The sequence below is a fragment of the Vidua chalybeata genome, chromosome 6, assembly GCF_026979565.1.
Source record: "Vidua chalybeata isolate OUT-0048 chromosome 6, bVidCha1 merged haplotype, whole genome shotgun sequence".
NCBI lineage: Eukaryota > Metazoa > Chordata > Aves > Passeriformes > Viduidae > Vidua > Vidua chalybeata.
The window spans coordinates 36,482,305-36,501,751 of record NC_071535.1 but is presented as its reverse complement, the minus strand read 5'-3'; the positions used below and the strand labels follow the sequence as shown (position 1 = coordinate 36,501,751).

Genomic DNA, 19,447 nt, shown 5'->3' with positions numbered 1-19,447 from the left:
GACTGGAACACTTGGAGCCCTGGCTTCCAGCCATGCCTTACCTCCACAAAGCTATTATTTTCCATACAAGTATGGCAGAGATGCTCTTAGTTGGGATGTTCAGAGACAAAACAAAATCTATCAGTCAAAAGATCAAAATCAGGATTTTTAATTGGCAGCTCAAAACTGTCCTTACAGTTCTGGTGAGATAACTACCAACAAGTTCTAGAGAACTTCCCTTGCAACGGGCCATGAAGCAAGACAGGCAGCACATCAGCTTGGAGGCATCACTTGGGTGGACAGTTTCATTTCTTTGCCAAATGACTAGGTCTGAGGTTTCCTGCACACCTGTAACATTCCTGCCAGTGCTGGAGCTTCAAAGTGGCCTGCCTGATTTTATCCAGCACTCATAGAACAGGAAAAAATCCAGAATAAAGTCAAGTTCTACCAAATCCTGCAAAAATCATTCTATTTAAAACAAAGGAGAAACAGACAAACCATAACAATATAAAGAACTTTATTTTTTTAAATTTCTTCTTTTGCCATGTAAAGTCTCATTATTACACTCACAGCTTTGTACCAAAGTGAGAGAAGAAAACAATGATCAGTCTGTGCACATGTTCTACACAGCTTAAACTACTAAATATTCAATCAAGTTGTTTTATTCCACTTCCATTCTTTCAAAAGACTGTTTAACATTACAGCAAAATGAAATCTGAGAAGCTGGCAGGCACATGTAACAGAATATATACCTACACAGTTTGCTTCTTGAGGATTAATTCTTTTACAAACAGTAGCTGAAACCATTTCCTTATCCTTCCTCACATATTCTGCAACTCTGGACATCTTAGACTGCTTGAATTATAGTACCATACAAACCTGAAAACCAAGATTCACCTGTACCTGTGTTTTAATTCAGCTTAAGGGAAAAGTATTTTTCCAACAAAACTTTTCACCTGCCATTTATTGCAGGTTTGCAGTTATCATTTACCTTGATCCAGCTGATTGTACTGTTTGAAAATGTGCATTAAGAATTGCACTACTTCAAACACTCCACACAGCCAAGTTCCTGCTATTTTGCAGAAGCCAACTTATGTGCTGGTAATATGTTTAAAGTCTGTAATTCACATGTAAGTGACACAATGTAAGCAGAAGCCTGGATATTTAATGCATCTTTGTACCAAGAGATGCAGAAGTTTTCCCTCCATCCCCTTCCACATATAGAAGCAGCAGCAGCATTAGGCCAGAGTGTTTTGCACTGCCAGATAGCTGTTATTTTTCTCTGAAATTTGAAGGAGAAAGGAGAAACTAATCTAGACCAATCCCAAAAGGCCCCTAAAGGGCTGCCATATGTAATTAGCCATAGAGCAAGTCCAGAACTTCTTTTTAAACACTTGACTAATAAAAAAAATCCACAGCTAACCACAAAATAAATCCTCACTCTACTCACTCTTCCACCCACAACTTTTTACTTGCATAAAAAAACAAACCAAAACCAAAAATAAATAGTCTTGAAACTGGCTTCAGATGTGCAGTACTGCTTTTCATGCAGATATTACTGTGTTAAATGTCATAAACAGCCCATCTTTCCTAAGTTACTATATTCTTCAACTAGAAGTATATCAGGAGTCAAAACCCTAAATTGCAAGACGAGAGAGGATCGTTAATGAATACCAAGTCATTAATGAATACCAACAAACAAACATTAGTTTGGCATCTCTCTTCTGCAATTGCCTCCAGAAGAAGTAGAACTGGCCATTGCCAGTTGTGAAATCAGCACCAAATTTCAGCTGAACAAAGAGGAAACCTCTCCACAGAACTCCAGAGAAGCTGGGGGATTTCCACAGCTGCATAGCTTTATAGCAATTCCTTTAAAGATATTCTCATGACAAAACAGTACAGCATTTTCCTCTGAATCCCTGAGGATTAAAAATAATTGTTTCTGATTTATGAAGCAAATTTTTCACTCACACAGCTCTACTATTTTCCCACCTCTTACCCATTTTAGGATTCTTACAATGTATCTGAAATGACCAACAAAGTAGTAAAAGACACCACTGCTAAGGCTGGACTTCAGAAGCCCAGACTTCTCAGGAGGATTGTTTTCAAGACAGTTAAGGAAACATCATGGACCACACAAAAAGAAAGACTGTTTCCACCAACTAGAAAAGATAAACCCAACAAGCAAATGGGAATGCAAATAAAGTGTAATAACTCTGTTTGTTGCAACATCTAGTGAAAAAGATCTCTATATGTTCCTGAAAACAGCTGAAAGAATGTAAAGATCACAAGGGAGAAGTAACAAAATCTAGTCTCACACACATTTTTCAGAATGCCACTATTGCCCCACAGGCTTGTCCTCTGGACACACCTCCACACCTTCACTTGCAGCACAGTCCATGAAGGACAGCTTAGGACACCCAGTCTGTTTATGCCACACTTACATGCTCCCTCATTGTGGTTCAAAAAACTCCCAGAAGAACTCCTGAACATCAACACCTTTGGAAATGCTTTAAGTGTTATGCAGTCTTCTACTTTTAGGTCATGAAAAAACCCAAACAAATGCTCTCAGGCTTCAGAGCATTACACTGTCCCTCATAAAACATCTACACCACTTCCCCAAACTTGATTCTCTATTGAATTGCTTCATCCACAGCCCACAGAAAGAAAGATTAAAAAGCCCAACACCAAAACCACAAACACACATCCCCAAAAACCAAAACAACAAGACCCTCAGAACAACCTGAGGTCTGAGCCACATATTGGGGCATTTTGCTACCCACAAACAGCTTAATATAAAGTAAACAAAATCAATCACCACAAAAGCACTAGAATATCATAGATTTTCATGTCTTTGAAGTAAGATGCTACTGCATCTCATTCATATTTTACTCCTGTCTCATAAAAAATATTCATCAGTGTCAGAGCAATTCTGCTTGTCTGCTAAGATAATACAAAACCAGTGTTCTTCAGAGAAGGCCCTGAAGTTCCTTGATTTGAGGCAGTGGAACATCCATGGGATCTCCTGAATCATTCACTTTCTTTGCCTAAAAAGGCTTCTTTACATTCAAAGAATGAAGCTATAAAACTTACTTGGTCTATGGTTGACAAGTCTGAAAGTGTTTGTGAAAAAGACACCCACTAAAAGTCCACTCAGGTTTTTTTGAAAAGCACTGGATTCGTGTATAAGCAGCTCAGTTTGCTGTCTTCACCTTCACTTACAGCTTAGGAAAATCTCTGCTTATTTTATCCTGAGCAGCAAGTTAGGCAAAAGTGAACACAAAGCTCCTTGCTAGATTAGTCTCATTGTCAAGAGGGTTCTTTGCTAAATTAGTGTCATTAAGGGAGAGAGGATGTCAAGTGCCAGAAGGGCATTTGCATTTCACTGAACTTCACAAGGTGAAGCCATCCCACTCAAGGGGACACTTGCAGGGGAGCCCTGACAAGTTGAAACAGTCTTCCCCCTTCTGCACTGGCCTCTCCGTGGTACTTTCTGTGCATTAGGAGAAATAAGACTTTTACACGTGATATGCATTTCATATCCTCAGCTTCTGCTTGAGAACTTTAGACTTTAAAATCCTGCTCCATTCTTTCCAGTTGAGTTTTGTGAACTTCATATAGCCCAAGCCAATTAAGCCAGCTCACAACAGAAACAAAACACTACCAAAGTGGATGCACTCAGACACACAGTGCCTTTGCATTTCTCTTGGTTTGCTATGCCATGAGGGTATGGGACTGCAAAGCTCAGTCACTAAGATTACATAAAATCAGCAATCCAATTACGGTGTTTTATCAAGCCAGCAGTGGTGGCTACACTGCTCTTTAACGAAAAGAAAAACAAATACCACTTACTTCTTTCCCATACATTAAGACCTATACTGAAAAAGACTAAGATTGCAAAGCCTGTGAGCACAGCCACTGTTCTGGCTGTTTTGCTGCTACTGGCATCTCTTTCAAGAAATAACCACTTTCCTCAAAATAAACAAAATACCTCAAGAGGTATTGTATCTATTACTGTGCCAGTAATAGCAATTTTTACACAAGGAATAAAAAATAAGTTACAATTAACATTAAAAAATTAGTTTATTCCGGTCTCCATAAAATAACTTTTCTTTTTATGAAGAAAGTAAAAACGTACACTGGATATTCAGGTCACGTTGTTAGAATTTGTGATATTCTGGTTTGCAGAATTTTATTAAAATCAGCTATAAAACTGGCTACAACAAAACCAGACATGTCTTAGACACATAACAGGATTCAAGCTGAGTTTGCAAACAGCAACACCTATTGTAATCTAAGTTTTCAACACCCCTTTGGACTTCTCAAAGACTATGCTTCTTAAAAAAAAAAATAAAACCACCTGAAAAAAGACAAACAACAAAGAAACAAGGCAGACAAGAGGAAGGAATATTCTTGTCCACCAATGAATTAAAAACTTGCAGGAACTTGGGTTAAGTCTTAATTACCAGCCTTATTTCTGCAGACTGCAACACAACCTGCAGTCTCTGTAGCAATGCATTTCAGCCCCACTCAGTCTTTGCATTCCAAGTGGGAAAAGAAAGAGGAAAGACTGGAGTAAGAAACTGATGTTATTTGGAATAATTCTGACATACAAAATTACTTCCCAATGTGGGAGGTGAAAAGCTTCATGAGTCAATCCTGCTGTCATCCTCAGCATGTCTTTCAATGTGTCCAACAGCATCCTAGAAAAGAACCAGAGAAGTCAATTAAAAAAAAAATCATGATCATCACAAAAAAACTCCACAAAAAAACTGCAAAATATTCGAGAAGCATCAGTGAAAGTGACATTCTAGATAACATACATTTGTTTGGCTTAAAGCTTCTAAAAAGCTAAGTATTATCATTGTCAAGCTATTAAATCACATATATAAAGTGTTCCACATACCATAGCATTAAAGGCAAATAAAAACCAGTTTCCTTTTTGATTACAAGAGCAAATTAAATAAACACATCATATCCAAAGCCAGCACTTAAAGAGAAATAAAGGATTCTGCTGTTCGTTAATTCTTGAGGAAGCTTTCATCCTTCCCATATGTTGGAAGGCTTTCAAAGGAAGGCAGTTTATATCGCCAAGGACTAAAACGCAGATTTTACCAATCAGTCTATAGGTAACTTCCCTCCTTACACCCACCCCCCAGTCTTTTCTACATCACTTCATCCAATTTTTATGCCTTCTGCATTGTTCCCCCTTCTGTGCTGACTTTTATCTATAAGTTTATGCACTACTTATTTAAAAATTGGTTTTGCTAACAATTTCATGTGAAAAATAAACAACAATGAAAGAGATAGCAATGGATAAAAATGAAAAGGATAAAAACCTGTTTTCAAGGCAGATGTTTGTTCATCTTATAAAGACATTTCTCCTTCAAAAACTTCCTAATATCTTGAGTAGAATTTCTTTCATATTTTAAGAATTCTACCATTTCTATGTAATATTTTAGGGTCAAACTGTTTTAAATTGACCATATGTCAAATTACCATAGTTGCACTGTTCATCTGCCACAGGCTGAACTGAACCCTGTTAGCCTTGGATGACTGCAACCACATGCAGTTAAGCCTGCCAAAGCTAGAAAAATTTAACCCTTTTTAAGAGAAATAGGATCAAGTCCCACCATTGTGGTGATAGAAAGTACTTTATTTTACCAAATACAACAATGTTATTTCAACCACATACCTGCTTGGAACCTTTCCTGGAAGTAAAGAAAGCATCACAGTTCTTCCAACGACATTTCAGGGTCTGAAAATTTGGATTTGTGTGGTCAGTTAGCAGGTGTTGTTTCAGATGGTCCACAACTCCAAAGATCAGTGAACATCCATGCCACTGGGAAAAAAAACAACACACCAGAATAAGCCAGGGAAATACATTTTTTGCTAATGCTTTTCTTCCTGCAATTTCACAATGTTCTTCCAAGACTGTAGGCATGCCTGCCAGCTCCTGTAAGTTTTTTATCTTATTGCATTTCCATTTTCAGTGGTCTCTATTCCTCTAATTACAGCTTTACAGAAATTTTCCTGCCTTTAGCCAAGCCTAGACCATCACCAGAAATGGCAGGAGGAAGAGAGGAATTAACCCTTTAAGAGGTTTAAGCTTACCTGTGACAAAGTCATTTGGAATTTAATTAAACTTATTTAGCACAGTAAATCAGCTTTTCTATGTCACTCAGACAAAGTTTTTCGTATTAAACAGTTACACATCTAAAAACTGCCAGAAAGAACAGTAATTTGCACTAAAAACTTGCCCCAAAGCACATACACACACACATATATATACACATACACAGAGAGCAAAGTCAATAAAAAATGAAACTAGTGACATATATCTAAGTGATATATACTTTAAAAGTACATACACATTTAAAAAACAAAAAAATAATAATGAAAAGTATAAGGCCAAGCTACCCAAGACTAAGTGACTAGAGGCTAGAAAATTCAATAACAAAGGCTAAAAACAATTTGCTTGTTACCCAGCATCGATAATTTTGCATCAGATTAAGCCTCACAGCTCTGACACTGCCATCATAGCATCCAGTGTAGATCTGTAAAATAAACATTTATGGATAAACTAGCTGGGAATAAAAGAAAAAAAAAAAAGTAAAATTTTGAAGGAGACTTCAGTGTTGGTAAAAAACAATGAAATATCAGCATGCAAGGCTTCTATATTTAAAAAATAGGTATAACCAAATCCTTTCAATATTTGCATTCATAGTTCACAAAAACCTACACATGAATAAGAAATGCTTCCATAACCTCTATTGTTGATAATGTCGTGTGTGTAACAGTTCAGAAAAGTTTAAATTATGGTGCTATCCACTAAAGTTCAAAAATATGTTAGGTGTAAATGTCAAGTTGAATGTATTTCCAAGACTTACCCAGTTATCAAAAAAGGATGGAGATGAAGTGTGTGAAAGAACATCAGAATTTCAGAAAGACTGATGCAAATCCTTTCACTCTTCACTAAAATTCTCTTCTGAACCCTTCTTTGATTTGAGAATGCCCACAACAGACCACTGCTGGGGCACAGTTCAAGCCTCAGGCTGGACTCATATGAGATGTGATGCTTGGGCAGAATGTATTCCAATTAGGCAGAAATCTGTTCCTTTGGATTTAACTTTTCTGCTATTACAGATCACTACTATACTTTTCATTTTATAGTCTCAAAGAAACTTTGCAAACAAATTCCTAGACATGCAGACAAATAAGTGCTTCTAAAGTCTATTTCAAGAAATATTTATCCAGAAGTGCTTCTGAAATTTATCTTGCAGGGCAGATGCATGAAGAAACCTGTACATCTGAATCAATTGCACACCTTTGTTTATGTTCTGTCAAAGGTTGCTAGAGGTTTGGCTGTGGGTCAAGTTTTTCTCCAGCATCCGAGAGATTCCCCTGAGTAAAAGTCAAACAGGATTGACACTTGAAAAAGCAGAAGTATTTTACTATTTCTAGTGTCTTCACTGTAATCATAACTGCACAAAGAACTATTGTTTTAAGACTGCATTAAGCTGTACAGTGATTTTTCCCCAGACAATAGTATTACATAAATATAAAGCTGTTACAGCCACTTGATTCTTTGAGAACAACTTGGAAATGCAAACAGCAGGCTGATTTCTTTATCTGAAGAAATTAAACTGCCTTGTATGCGCCTGTGGCAATTACAACTTTCTCTTTAAGAACAGTGAAAAGAAGGGAGATACCATGCTCTTATGGATGGTCATACACATGATCATATCTGTGTGGCCTCCATAGACTTGCAAGCGGTCGTGTGACTTGAAAGAAACAGAAACAGACATTTAATAGCATGACATTTTTTAAGAGCCATTTTTCACAGACATGTAAATGATAATACTTCCAAGAGCAGTTTCCTTGGTAGCAACTAAACTGCTATGGTGGATTCCAAACTTTATAGCCACCTTGAAAGCTCACTTTTGCTTACATTGCTTCTGGGAGTCTTTTTGTCCAACTAAGCACTTGTTCTTTTAGCAGACAAAGCTAACATTTTCCCACTTTTCTGAGCTGTCATTGTCTTGGAATAACCCAGGTTCTAAAACATGTTTTAAGTTATATTCTTTAAAACCCATGTATTTTGACTGGTGAGACAACTATATATACTGAGTGACAGGAAAAAGAGAGATGGGCTAGAGACCAGAAAATACAAAGATGACTTCTATCTGACTTCAAATCATTAATTAACCCATATTAGATAAATGTCAGTAGTAACCACCTATTTTCTTACCTGCAGTTCATAAACACGAACAAATTTATCCAGACATGCTGTCACCATGACTTTGCCAAGAATGTTCACAACCGTTACTGCATGGTTATGGCCCTTGTAGATCCGTACCAGCTCTCCAGTCTGCATCAAGAAAAAGCAAAGGTAAAAAGGTGTTTGGTTTGGTTTTTCTTAACTAGAAGTACAAAATGGTTTTTACCTAACCGCTATGTATAGGGTAGCTAGTTTCAATGCTCACTACTCAAAAATGGAAACACCCTTTATTAGAATTCTATTCCCTGTGAAGGCACTTATAGATTATGATCAAATACTACTTATCCTTTTGTTTGCCCATCCTAACTCAGAGCCATTCCAGTACAATAGAAATGCATGGGTCTGTGTAAAGTTCTCTTTCTCCTGCTTCTGAACATGAGCCACCAGTGTGCCCAGGTAGCCAAAAAGCCAATGGTATCCTGGCCTGTACCAGGAATAACGTGGCCAGCAGGACCAGGGAAGTGATTCTTCCCCTGTACTCAGCACTGGTGAGGCCACATCTCGAGTGCAGTGTGCAGTTTTGGACCCCTCAGTTCAGGAAGGACATTGAGGTGCTGGAGTGAGTCCAAAGAAGGGAAAGAAGCTGGTGAAGGGTCTGGAGCACAAGTGTAATGAGAAGCAGCTGAAGGAGCTGGGGCTGTTTAACCTGGAGAGGAAGAGGCTCAGGGGGACTTTATCACTCCCTACAAGTCCCTGAAAGGAGCGTGTGCCAGAGAGGGGTCAGCTCCTTTTCCCATGCAACCAGCAACAGGACAAGAGGAAATGGCCTCAAGCTGCACCAGGGAGGTTGGACACTAGGAAGAAACTCTTCATGAAAAGGGTGATTAAATTTTTGAACAGGCTGCCCCTGGGAGGTGTTGAAGTCATTGTCCCTGGAAGCATTTAGGGAAAGACTGGATGCTGACAATGCCACAGTATAGCTCATATGGTGGTGTTTGGTCACAGGCTGTTTTCTATGATCTCAGAGGTCTGTTCCAACCTGATTGATTCTGTTTCCATCATTAGTTATGTATTCCCACCTATCCTGAAACTAGTACCATACTATTAGTATTAGCAGTATTTATGTAACCACAAGGATCAGTTCAGGTAAATACACAGAAATACATTCTTTTTATGTCAACTAAAATGTCCCTCTGATAAGTTTCTTAATCTAATTTATTGCATAGCTACATGAATCCTTCTGCTAGGACTAAGGGAAGATAGTGTAAAAGAGGGAGAGAATGGTAAGCTAGAGACAAAGCATTCATGATGCTTTTGAACCATCTAGCTTGGAACACAATGTTCCTCAAGTTCTTCTAGTAATAAAGAAACTTTTTCCCTACCAGAACATTTTATACTGCTTTTCTTTGAACCCTTTCCATATTATCTGCATGTTTGTAGTTATATTTGCAAAAGCAAGATGGCCAGATAAAAAGGCATTGCATATCATGTGACAAGAGTCAGCAGGTTTATGTAGCCTCTTTATGCCTCCAGAGTTACCTGTAGTCACATTCACAAAATCATGAGACTTCCTTTTCTGGAAGCAATCTGCCCCACCAGTCAGTCAAATATTGTGGAAATACTGACATTATAGCATAGGAATTCGATGCCTTAGTAGCAAAAGTCATTGCATTATTCTATATGAGACTTACGTGAATGTTGTGGGCATGGACAGACTGATCACTGGAGCCACTGAATACCAGATCATTCACAACCTTACAAAAAAAAAAAAAGTTTTATATTTTGTAACAGATATGGAAATGGGCAAGCAAAATATTAAGATACTGTTCAGTTTAACGTTATACTGTAATATTTCCTAAACTTGAGAGCCTTAAAATCAATCAGGAGTATGAAGAAAAAAGCAGGCACTGAGCTCTTCATATAAGAGCTAGAAGATGTACTACAATGATTTTTGACATTTCACAACTGACATAGAAGCTGTTAACTTGCAGCCCAACAGGCTAACTCATCCTACCTATGGATTATTCTCACAGACAGCACAGCAGAAAATCTGGGACCAAGCAAACTGAATGCAGAATGCTGCTCTGCACATGCACAGTAAAGCCCAATGTTTCCTGGAAATTTTGGATGTGCTGCATACTTATATGCTGCTCATGTAAGAAAAATAATGCTCCTAACCCCTAACAAGTGACAAGACAAGAGGAAACAGCCTCAAGTTGCACCAGGGGAAGTTTAGAATGGGTATTAGGAAAAGTTTCTTCACTGTAAGGATGATCAGGCATTGGAACAGGCTGCCCAAGGAAGTGATGGAATCACTATTCCTGAAGTGTTTAAAACACAGACACAGATGTGGCAGCTGGGGACATGAGATATGGCAGGCAAACAGAGATAATTTCCTGTGGTAGTCTGTTATTTTACAGTTTGTTCTTCTGTAGTACGTTTTAATATTCGTTGTTATAAGTTTGTAGTGGTGCGTTCTCTGTACCCCATTTGGTTTCCCTAATGGGGCAGTCCTAAGTTGTTTACCAGAGTTATCCCCCCCAAAAATGTATGTCAATCCACAAGTCAATCCACCTGTATACCTCCCTTGTTCCCTTGTCTTACCCCTGTCTATCAAAGATAGCACACTCCTTTGGTTCTGGAGTGTTCCCTGTCTTTCATCCCTTCCTCAAAGCAGAATTGGGTTGTAGGGTTTGCTCCCTCCCCATGTTGGCTTCTACTGGGGAGCCCTTACCCTGCACCCCTCCCCTAATGCCTTCCTATTGCTCAAAGGTTGTGTCCTCCCCGTGTTCCCCCTATCCTCTAAAAGTAGCCCCTTCAGGTTCAGATTTGTCACTTGCTCTGCCCCCATTCGATATTAAATATTTGGAGGCTCAGACAAGTGTCCTTCCCTTATTCCTCTGCCTCGGTTTCCTCGTGCCCTGTGCCTCTGCTGCACTATCCACGCCACAGCAATCACTGCCACCCGCGACAGTCTTGGCAGAGACTCAGGGGCAGCTGCTCACACATCTGCCCTGCGGCCACAAGCAGGACAGCGAGCCAGCGAGCCTCCATCCCGTGGCCGCTGAGAGTCAGATGCAATTTCCTTACCAAATTGCTCAGTTTTTATAATTTAAAGCAGAGAAATCCTCCATTTCATATCACAATCTGCTCATCATTTTAAGCATTCTTTGTCCAAAATGTATTTTCAGAGACACCTACCTTCATGCAGAGAATAGTCTTGCTGTGACCTTCCAGGGTTCTGAGAAGCAGCCCGTTCCGCGCGTCTCGTACGCTGATGGTGCAGTCATAGGAGCCCACTACCAACAACTTGCGTGCTCCTTCCTGAGCTGTGGCTAAACAGCTCACTGCTCTAGGGCCATGGCATTCAAAGGTATCAACCTGTTTATTATTCTGGTGGGGGAAGAAAGAAATGGAAGGAATTAAAATTTTGGTATGAAACTGACTAGACCATTGAGTCTTTTTTGTGTTGTGCTTGTTACGGCATCTGATTTCAGTTTAGTAACACACAAAATAGCAGTGGTAAAAATTGCATCTTAAAAATTACGTTTCCAAATCAAAGAAAAAACTTCTTATGTTATGTAGACGATGAGGAACCTTAAGGAAAAATGTAACAATAAAGTTACAAAAATGTAAACAAAGAGACAGGCAGATAGGACAGCTTCATGCATGGACAAAATAATCCGAAAGGGGCCAACAGTGACCATTTATACCAAAATGTGTCTATTTACAAATACATTTACTACTGTAGATAAAGAATGGAAAGAAACACAGAGGAAAGAAACAGCATCACAACAGGCTTTCAGGTGCTGGTATTTAAACAAACTAACCTTTATGCTGAAAGTAACCACTGTGCCATTTGCAAGACCTGCATAAAGGATCCGCCATCTACTGTGTAAACAGAGCACTCGATCTTCCAACTTAAACTGTTCCATGCACTCTTTGGTCTAGCAATGGAAAGAAGTACTTAAAGATTTTCATTAACTGAAAACAATTCAAGAAAAAAAACTGAAATGAATGATGATTTTCACTTTTTAAACCAACAGAACTGGAGAAAAACATCTGACAGTCTGGTGTCATAACAGCAGTTGATCCTCATTTTAATCAGGACCATCTCTAAGGCTTGACTGTAGTTCAGCAACCAGTTATAACCCTAAACACTTTTTTCTAGTCACAACCTTTAATTGATTCTGTGTATAGAAATTTAGACTACTGACTAGATATAGATATAGATAGATATACATATAAATATATATATATACACACATACACACACACATATGAAAACTGTTATGTGGTGGAGGATTCCCCAGTAAGTTCCCCACAGGGAAAGAGTTTAAAACCTTCCTGAAGCAGATACTTGCTTTCTAATCCTTCAAGAAACAGGCTGGGCAAGTCTTTTTATCATTTAGTCTCAAATATCCAGCTTCAGGAAGCCTCGGTCTGCTCTTTCACATACCCTCAGCATAACAGATAGCTGTTCACTCTATGTCTGCTCTAAAGACAGAGCAGAGAGCAGTGCCTTCCATAAGCAATGAAGTTAAAAATAGAGGAAGAAAAGTGAGATTCATGGCCAAATAGCTATCCTGCACTTTGGTGTTCCCAACATTTGGGATTATGCCATGCTCTTCTGGCAAAAACTCAGTACTGACAAGCTAGTCAAAAGGTTAGGGTAGTAAATCAGTTAATGGTTTGATGTTTTGTTTGTGAGGTTTTGTTTCTCCTGCTCTACTCTAAAGAGGTATGAACTGGTGTTCGTGTCCAGATCATATGGGTTTAAAAGGCTTTTAAAATTTATATTTATAAAGAAAGTCTTGCATAAAATCAACACAGAGTTTGAGTACCTTGATATTGTAACAGTTGATAGTGTGGTCACTTGAGCCAGTGTAGAGTGCAGCATTCTTCCCATTTGTCTGAGTGACCAGAAGGCAGTTCACTTTCGAAGTATGTCCTTCAAAGATGGCCACACACTTCCTGCTCTAAGAAGGAAAGCATTGAGTCTGTCAGCATAAATACCTCTTGGAATATGCACCTAACAGAACAGGGCAGGACTGCTAAAAAAAAACCAATCAGGATACATGTGGTAATCTATCTCCCCTTGTCTCTCTCATAGAGAGAAGGGGTTGGATTGGTGGAGAAGAGAGGTTTGAAGAATAGCATAAAATAAATTAGGGGCTTTAAAAAGCAGCTGCTTCCTTTACTACACAGTAAGGCATTACAAAAGAAAACCTTGTGATTGCAATTAATGTAACATCTCTCCCACAACCTTACTTACAACAAGATTGTAGGCACAAACTGTTTTGTCTGCTGAGCAGGTATACAACAAATTCCCAAAAATCTGAATAGCATTCACTGCAGCCAAGTGTCCCTCAAAGGTTCCCTCAGTAGGTTCTTCATCCTCACCTGGCTCCGAAGACACTTCTGTAGCACAGAGACATATGGGAACACAGTCAAGAAAACACACTGCTGTGTTGTACTGCCAACCAGCAGAACTATTACATGGGTTCAGCACCTTTAAGTCAAATTTCATTGTGGATTCCAGCAGGACTGTGAATGTGACAGAGGGCAATATAAAGTGCTAAAAAGACCTTCATATGACTAAGTTCAGAACTATCTTTCAAATTAAAAAGAGATTGTATTATTGTCTAGAGCTCTACAGAGACTGTGGAACAATAGTGTTCATGTGGGAGGGGAAGGAGGATGTGGAGGAGTCAAGACACAAAGCATTCAGTGTAAGATGATGTTAGTATATGTCACTTCCCACTTTAGTTTTGAGTGCAAGCTTTTATCTTCAGGGCAAAATTGTCTTATGGAAGCAGGCTGATCAAGACTTAACTCAAAGTCCTGCAAGATACTACATACAAAGCATCAAAAGGAAAGCTTAAAAGATATACCTGAGGAGTTCTTTGATCCTCTTAGGAATGATATGGAAGTCTGTGTCTCAGCCACACTGTAAGACAAAAATAAACAGTAGCAAAATTGGACTTTGCATGTTCATTTTCAGACAAAATACTTGGGTAAGTAATACTCCAAAACACAAGCCTCTGCACTTAGTAGAAAATATGCTGTGACAGTTAAGCTCAAAACCGAACTGGGCAGCCCTGTTCTTGTATTAAGTGAAATTAGTAGGTAACAAGACACATTCACTTGTTGGACCAAAAAAGCCAAGTCAGTTTTTATTTTCCCTTTTATTTCACTCCTGAAGTCACTAATGTAAGACTTTGTGAATGGGAAAAAAAAAAAAAAGAAAAAAAGAAAGACCTCTTATGAATATTGTGTAATATTAATAGTTTTACTTTTCAGAGGTCTACAATAATCTCACCTTTTTTTCCCATCATTCCTACAATTTGTGTCAATCTCACTGGTGGAGCTCACTTCATCATACCCAGAACAAGATGCCTCTAGGACTGCTCGATCCACAGAGTTACACAAATCCCTCTTTGATGGACTGTCTGGTTTCTCATCTCCTGAGGCTGATGAACCAACATCAACCACCTCACACTGAGGTGCTGAAACTTCCACTAGTTCCAGAGAAGCATCACTGTCATTCTCATCTTTGTTTCTTTCTGCTTGAGCAGTAACTCCACCCTCCTCTCTTGGAGGAGTAACTTTTTCTCCTTTAGGAACCTTTCCACCCTTGACCTTCCGGACAGGCTTGAAGTCAATCATATCCTGCTCTGTATCGCTGTTGTCTGGCACATGGGCTGCCCTCAGAGTTTTCTTCTTCCTTAACCTTCTCCTCCTTCTATTCCCTTTCTCTGCTGGGACTGCAGCCATTGTCAAGTGTTGCTCAGACGGTTCTGCTGACAATTTGGGAGTTTTATCCACTGGTATTTCTAGAAGGACCGAATGCTTTGAAAGAGAAGTGCTACATTGATCCAGTAAAAATCTTTCAGCAGCTGTATCATTTGCTTCTTTCTTGCTGAAAACAGACACTGAATGAGGAGAAGAGTTCTCAGGAAGTCCAGACTGTCCCTTGTCTGCAGCAGGCTCATGGACATCTTGATCAGTGTGTTGGAAACAAGCCGCCAGCCCTGCCAGGGATATGGTTGCAGTGATAACTGGATACACTGAAGTTTTCTGGTTGGTCTCTTCTAAAGAAAACAGCCTTGTGTTACATTCAATCTGTACACCAGTAACTATTTATGCAAAGTGTCCCCCCCTGTATTTTCTGTTTACATTTAATTGTGCATGTGAAGTACATATTCCTACCTGTTGAAAACTATGTGCATGTGTAGATCTGCTATTCAGTCAGCAATTCAGCCTTTAAAAAAACATAACTGGGGAATAAAATGTTTATCCATGTACATAGAAATAAAGGAATGGGGAACATCATTCAAGCTGATGGCTGGGTATATGCCTTTAAAGTTCTGACAATCTTTGGTGAATCCTACATTGTTGACTTAAGATGCTACCACCCCTCTCTGTGTGCTCCCTTACCTGCTGTCATGATTTCTGTAGAAATTATATTAATCAATGTATGCCAGTACAACTCATCTGTTCAGTGACAGTTTGAAAATCTTGTGCTTAACCCATCTGAACTATTACACCTAATATATACAGTTTTTTCTACCAAGTTACTTGGACCTAATTCAAGGCAGACAGTTATGCACAACCCACTCTGCAGCACTGTACCTTTATCCTGGGAATAGCAGCACTGTAAGCCATGAGGGTAGGCTTTATTTAGTTACTTTAGTTTACTTAGCTCATCTGTGGTGGACTATGTAATGGGGTCAACACAATCTCCCTATTATTTAATTGTGACTGAATTAATATGAACAAAATGATCCAACCTCTCAGCTGAGACAGACTAAGGGCAGAATCTCACAGCTGTTTCCCACACCCTAAAATGCCCCAGTTATACTTACAATAACTACAATCCAGAACAGGATGTTTCAAGTTCACTGCATTTCTGGGGTGGGATCATGCAATGCAAATGGGAAATTGGCAGTATCTGAAATACTTCCCTCTTCCAGCCTCTCAGAACTCAGCAAATTAAACCTACACTAATGCTTGGCCAAAAGCACATTACACATCACAGGACAAATCTGATGCTTTGGAATTACGCATTCAACTAGAAACAGCTAAAATGAGAACATCTCTGACCCACAACTTCCTCAGATGGGGAATTCCAAGATGAAACTAGAACTTGCTGACAGCATAGGATATGTTGCATTTAAAGTAAATCAACGGAGAGAAGTTTTTTCCTTGGACATGTAACTGCCATGCACAACTGCAAAACCTGATAGAAAAACCTCTGTACAGAAAAGAATGAATAATTAGATGAAGTTTGAACGAGTTACTGTGTTGAATTATACTGGGAAGAAGGCATACAAAACCTTAAATTCTGAATACATCTCTAATATCATCTGCCACTCATTTCCCACTGGAAAGGGGAAGGAAGTAACTTGGTCACTTTATAACAGGAAAATAATATCAACCAGCCACTTAAACTGAAATTTCTAAATCCAAAAGTTATTAATTCTCAGCACTTGGAGTGCTGAGGGTTTTAGAAAAAGAAGTAGGAAACCACCATGGCAATGAAAGCAAACAGAATCACTCAGTACCACAGGTGGGACACACTGCTGGCATTTAGAGAAAAACAAACTCAATCAGCTCCCTCAAAGCAAGGCTGAGCTAACCTCAATAGGAAGCTGACAAGCTAAACATTCAACCCCAAAAAGTAAACAGTCTGCCCCAGAGTCAATTCCTCTTCCTCAAGTTACAGAATTTACCTGAAGGCAAATGCTTATTTCCTCCCAAACTACTAAATTTATCTGAAGGCAAACTGATTTTAAATGTAGCACATATAGAAGTTCATCAATACCAAAACTATGGTAACTTGACAAATGAACATAAAAAGAATATTCTTATTTTAATACACCAAAATTCAGTTTGTAGGAAATGGAAAAATACTGTGATTAAGAGCTTTCTGAAGTAATTAGTTAAGTAACAAATGTAGCTATACACTGAAGGTTCATCTTCATAAGAAAAAAATAAAAAACCTCTTAATCTTCTCTGTTGTGAGGTTTCAAGATTCTGCAAGCAAGACACTTCATGCCACTGCAGCTAGTGGTCACTAAATCTTTCCTTAGAGTTGGAAAACTGAAAATAAAAATAACACTGATACAAATAAAAATTTCACTGATGTTTAAGCATAACTGTATAGCATATGCCAACAAAAACAGGAAAGCAAAGGTAGTGGCTTCCTAAAAGTTGAGTCTTAAGAATGCAAACAAACAAAAAAAGCGGATTCTTCCCCTGCCTCAAGTTTACTTTAGTGAATACCCCCAGAGCACCATATTCCTTGTCAAATCCTCCAAAAAGAGATGAAGCAAAACTCAGAATACTACATTAATGTATTTTAACAGAATGGAATACAGGAAATGCAATCGTGACTAAAAAAACCCACCACTTATATGCAATGTTACAGCTGAAGCAAACTAAAAAAAAGTTTAAAAACCAAATTATTTTAATTAAAGAGGTGTAAACTTCAATTCAGCCAACATTCATCTTGTGCTTGAGAAAAAAAAAATGCTTAGAAAGGTAAGCATGACTTATTCCATAGTATTTTGTTCTTCAGTTGGAGGGGAAAAAAATTATGTTGGCTATCTTTAATAAAGATCAATTTTACAAATGTTTTTCTCAAATTACCTAAGTTAAAGGTCTAGGTGACATTGTTATGGCAGATAACTGTCATTAGAGTCACCCTGCTTGACTTCACAGGCTCTTAAGAAAGTATGGGATGAGCTTCTAATCTTCAGTTTTTACCTTCAGTCACAGTAGCAAACTGCAGAGGAAACTACCGATAGCATCTAAGCCTTTGACCACAGTACACAAGTTTTATGGGGTTTAAACTGTCTAAATAAAGAGTTGGCTATTTCAGCTGTAGTCATCTCACTTTGCTGAGGCAAGAGCTCTCCCATTAGATGTTCAATTAATCCAGCAGTTTCTCCTCCAGATAAAAGTAAACCCCTATCTTCATTGCCAGCCCTCCCATGCCCCTCATATGAGTGAACAGTGCCTAACAGCCCATTAGTAGAAGATGGATTGTTACTTCTAATATTACAAATTATACTCTTTGTGCTTATCTAGCAGAGCTCAAGAAGAACACAAAAAAAATCTTGATGTAGGTGTTCATAATTTTTTAAAAAAATGTTTTCAGGCACATCTTTTTCCTTTGTAGGCAGACTTTTTGCTACCAGTGCTCATTAAATGATGCAGAGTAGAAGACAAAAATTATAGAGGAGATTCTCAGGTTAGTTGGGTTGTGCCAGTTTTGCGTTTTTTTAGTTAACTAAATTATTCTAAGAGGATGTAACCTTCAAATTCATGTTTGTTCTATTTTCGAAGCAAACCTAGAAAGTCCTTCACAAGTTAATGAGAGTTCACCCCTGCCTGACAGACTGCAGGCTGAGGCACAATTTACATTCTTTTTGGGAAAAAAATAATTTCCTTATTTTCTTTAAGCTAATTATCTTAAAGCAAAACTACAATTACCATCATTCTGTTCCACCTCTTCTGTTTGTGGAGGACATGGAGAGCTCTGGAGTACAGAATTCACATTTAGTTCTGGGCCTTTTGGAGACACAGGTTCTCGCTTAACTTGTACTGAAGAGTCAGGAGTATGGGAAGGTGTACTGCCAGAAGACTGGAATGGTGATGGCACGGTTACGGGAACAGAAGCTCCTCGAGGAGGTACAGAGGAAGACAAAGTGTCCAACAGGGGCAGGAGGGAGCCTGAAGGAATTGAGTCAGCTGCCATCGGAGATTTGCTGTTTCGTCTCTCAGTTAGGGCACTACAGGAAAGTTGATCTGAGAGTTCAGAAGGTTCATATGCCTCTAATGGCAAAAGAAGAGATACATTAAAGAAACAAACAAATAAATAAATAACAGAACAAAAATATTTATATTTTACAATAAAATTTAGTGGTGCCAGGAGCTCATTTCTTGTGGACACAGTCAAGTAAGAGAAAACTTTGGAAAAAAGACACTAGAGGGAACTATCAAAACTGACAGTTCACACTTGATGATAAAGGCCTCATTTTGAAAGTCTACAATTTTATTGTAACTTAAATGAGCAGATTCAAGTTAAACACAGTTTTTAAAAGATTCTGAGTTCAAAGAATATGAGAATAAACATTCCACTGTTGTAGCTCTATGGTATCCTGTACCTTGTAGCCCCTGCAAGATCTGGATTCTCTGACTTCTCAGTGTACTCATTTCCATAGTTATCTGCAAAACAGT

General features: G+C 38.6%; 1 protein-coding gene across 1 annotated transcript in view; it reads right to left on the bottom strand.

The window, feature by feature from the left end:
• Positions 1-479: 479 nt before the first annotated feature.
• ZNF106 (zinc finger protein 106) overlaps positions 480-19,447 on the bottom strand; it is a 40,798-nt gene continuing 21,830 nt past the window's right edge. The window contains exons 10-23 of the mRNA XM_053945803.1: positions 19,375-19,435; positions 18,701-19,042; positions 14,523-15,294; positions 14,095-14,150; positions 13,476-13,621; positions 13,045-13,179; positions 12,031-12,147; positions 11,402-11,593; positions 9,892-9,954; positions 8,231-8,350; positions 7,692-7,763; positions 6,465-6,536; positions 5,675-5,821; positions 480-4,682 (exon numbers count right to left, since the gene is read on the bottom strand). Of these exons, the coding sequence (XP_053801778.1) occupies positions 4,626-4,682; positions 5,675-5,821; positions 6,465-6,536; positions 7,692-7,763; positions 8,231-8,350; positions 9,892-9,954; positions 11,402-11,593; positions 12,031-12,147; positions 13,045-13,179; positions 13,476-13,621; positions 14,095-14,150; positions 14,523-15,294; positions 18,701-19,042; positions 19,375-19,435 (2,352 nt within the window). The 3' untranslated portion in view covers positions 480-4,625. The remainder of the gene's footprint in view (positions 4,683-5,674; positions 5,822-6,464; positions 6,537-7,691; positions 7,764-8,230; positions 8,351-9,891; positions 9,955-11,401; positions 11,594-12,030; positions 12,148-13,044; positions 13,180-13,475; positions 13,622-14,094; positions 14,151-14,522; positions 15,295-18,700; positions 19,043-19,374; positions 19,436-19,447) is intronic.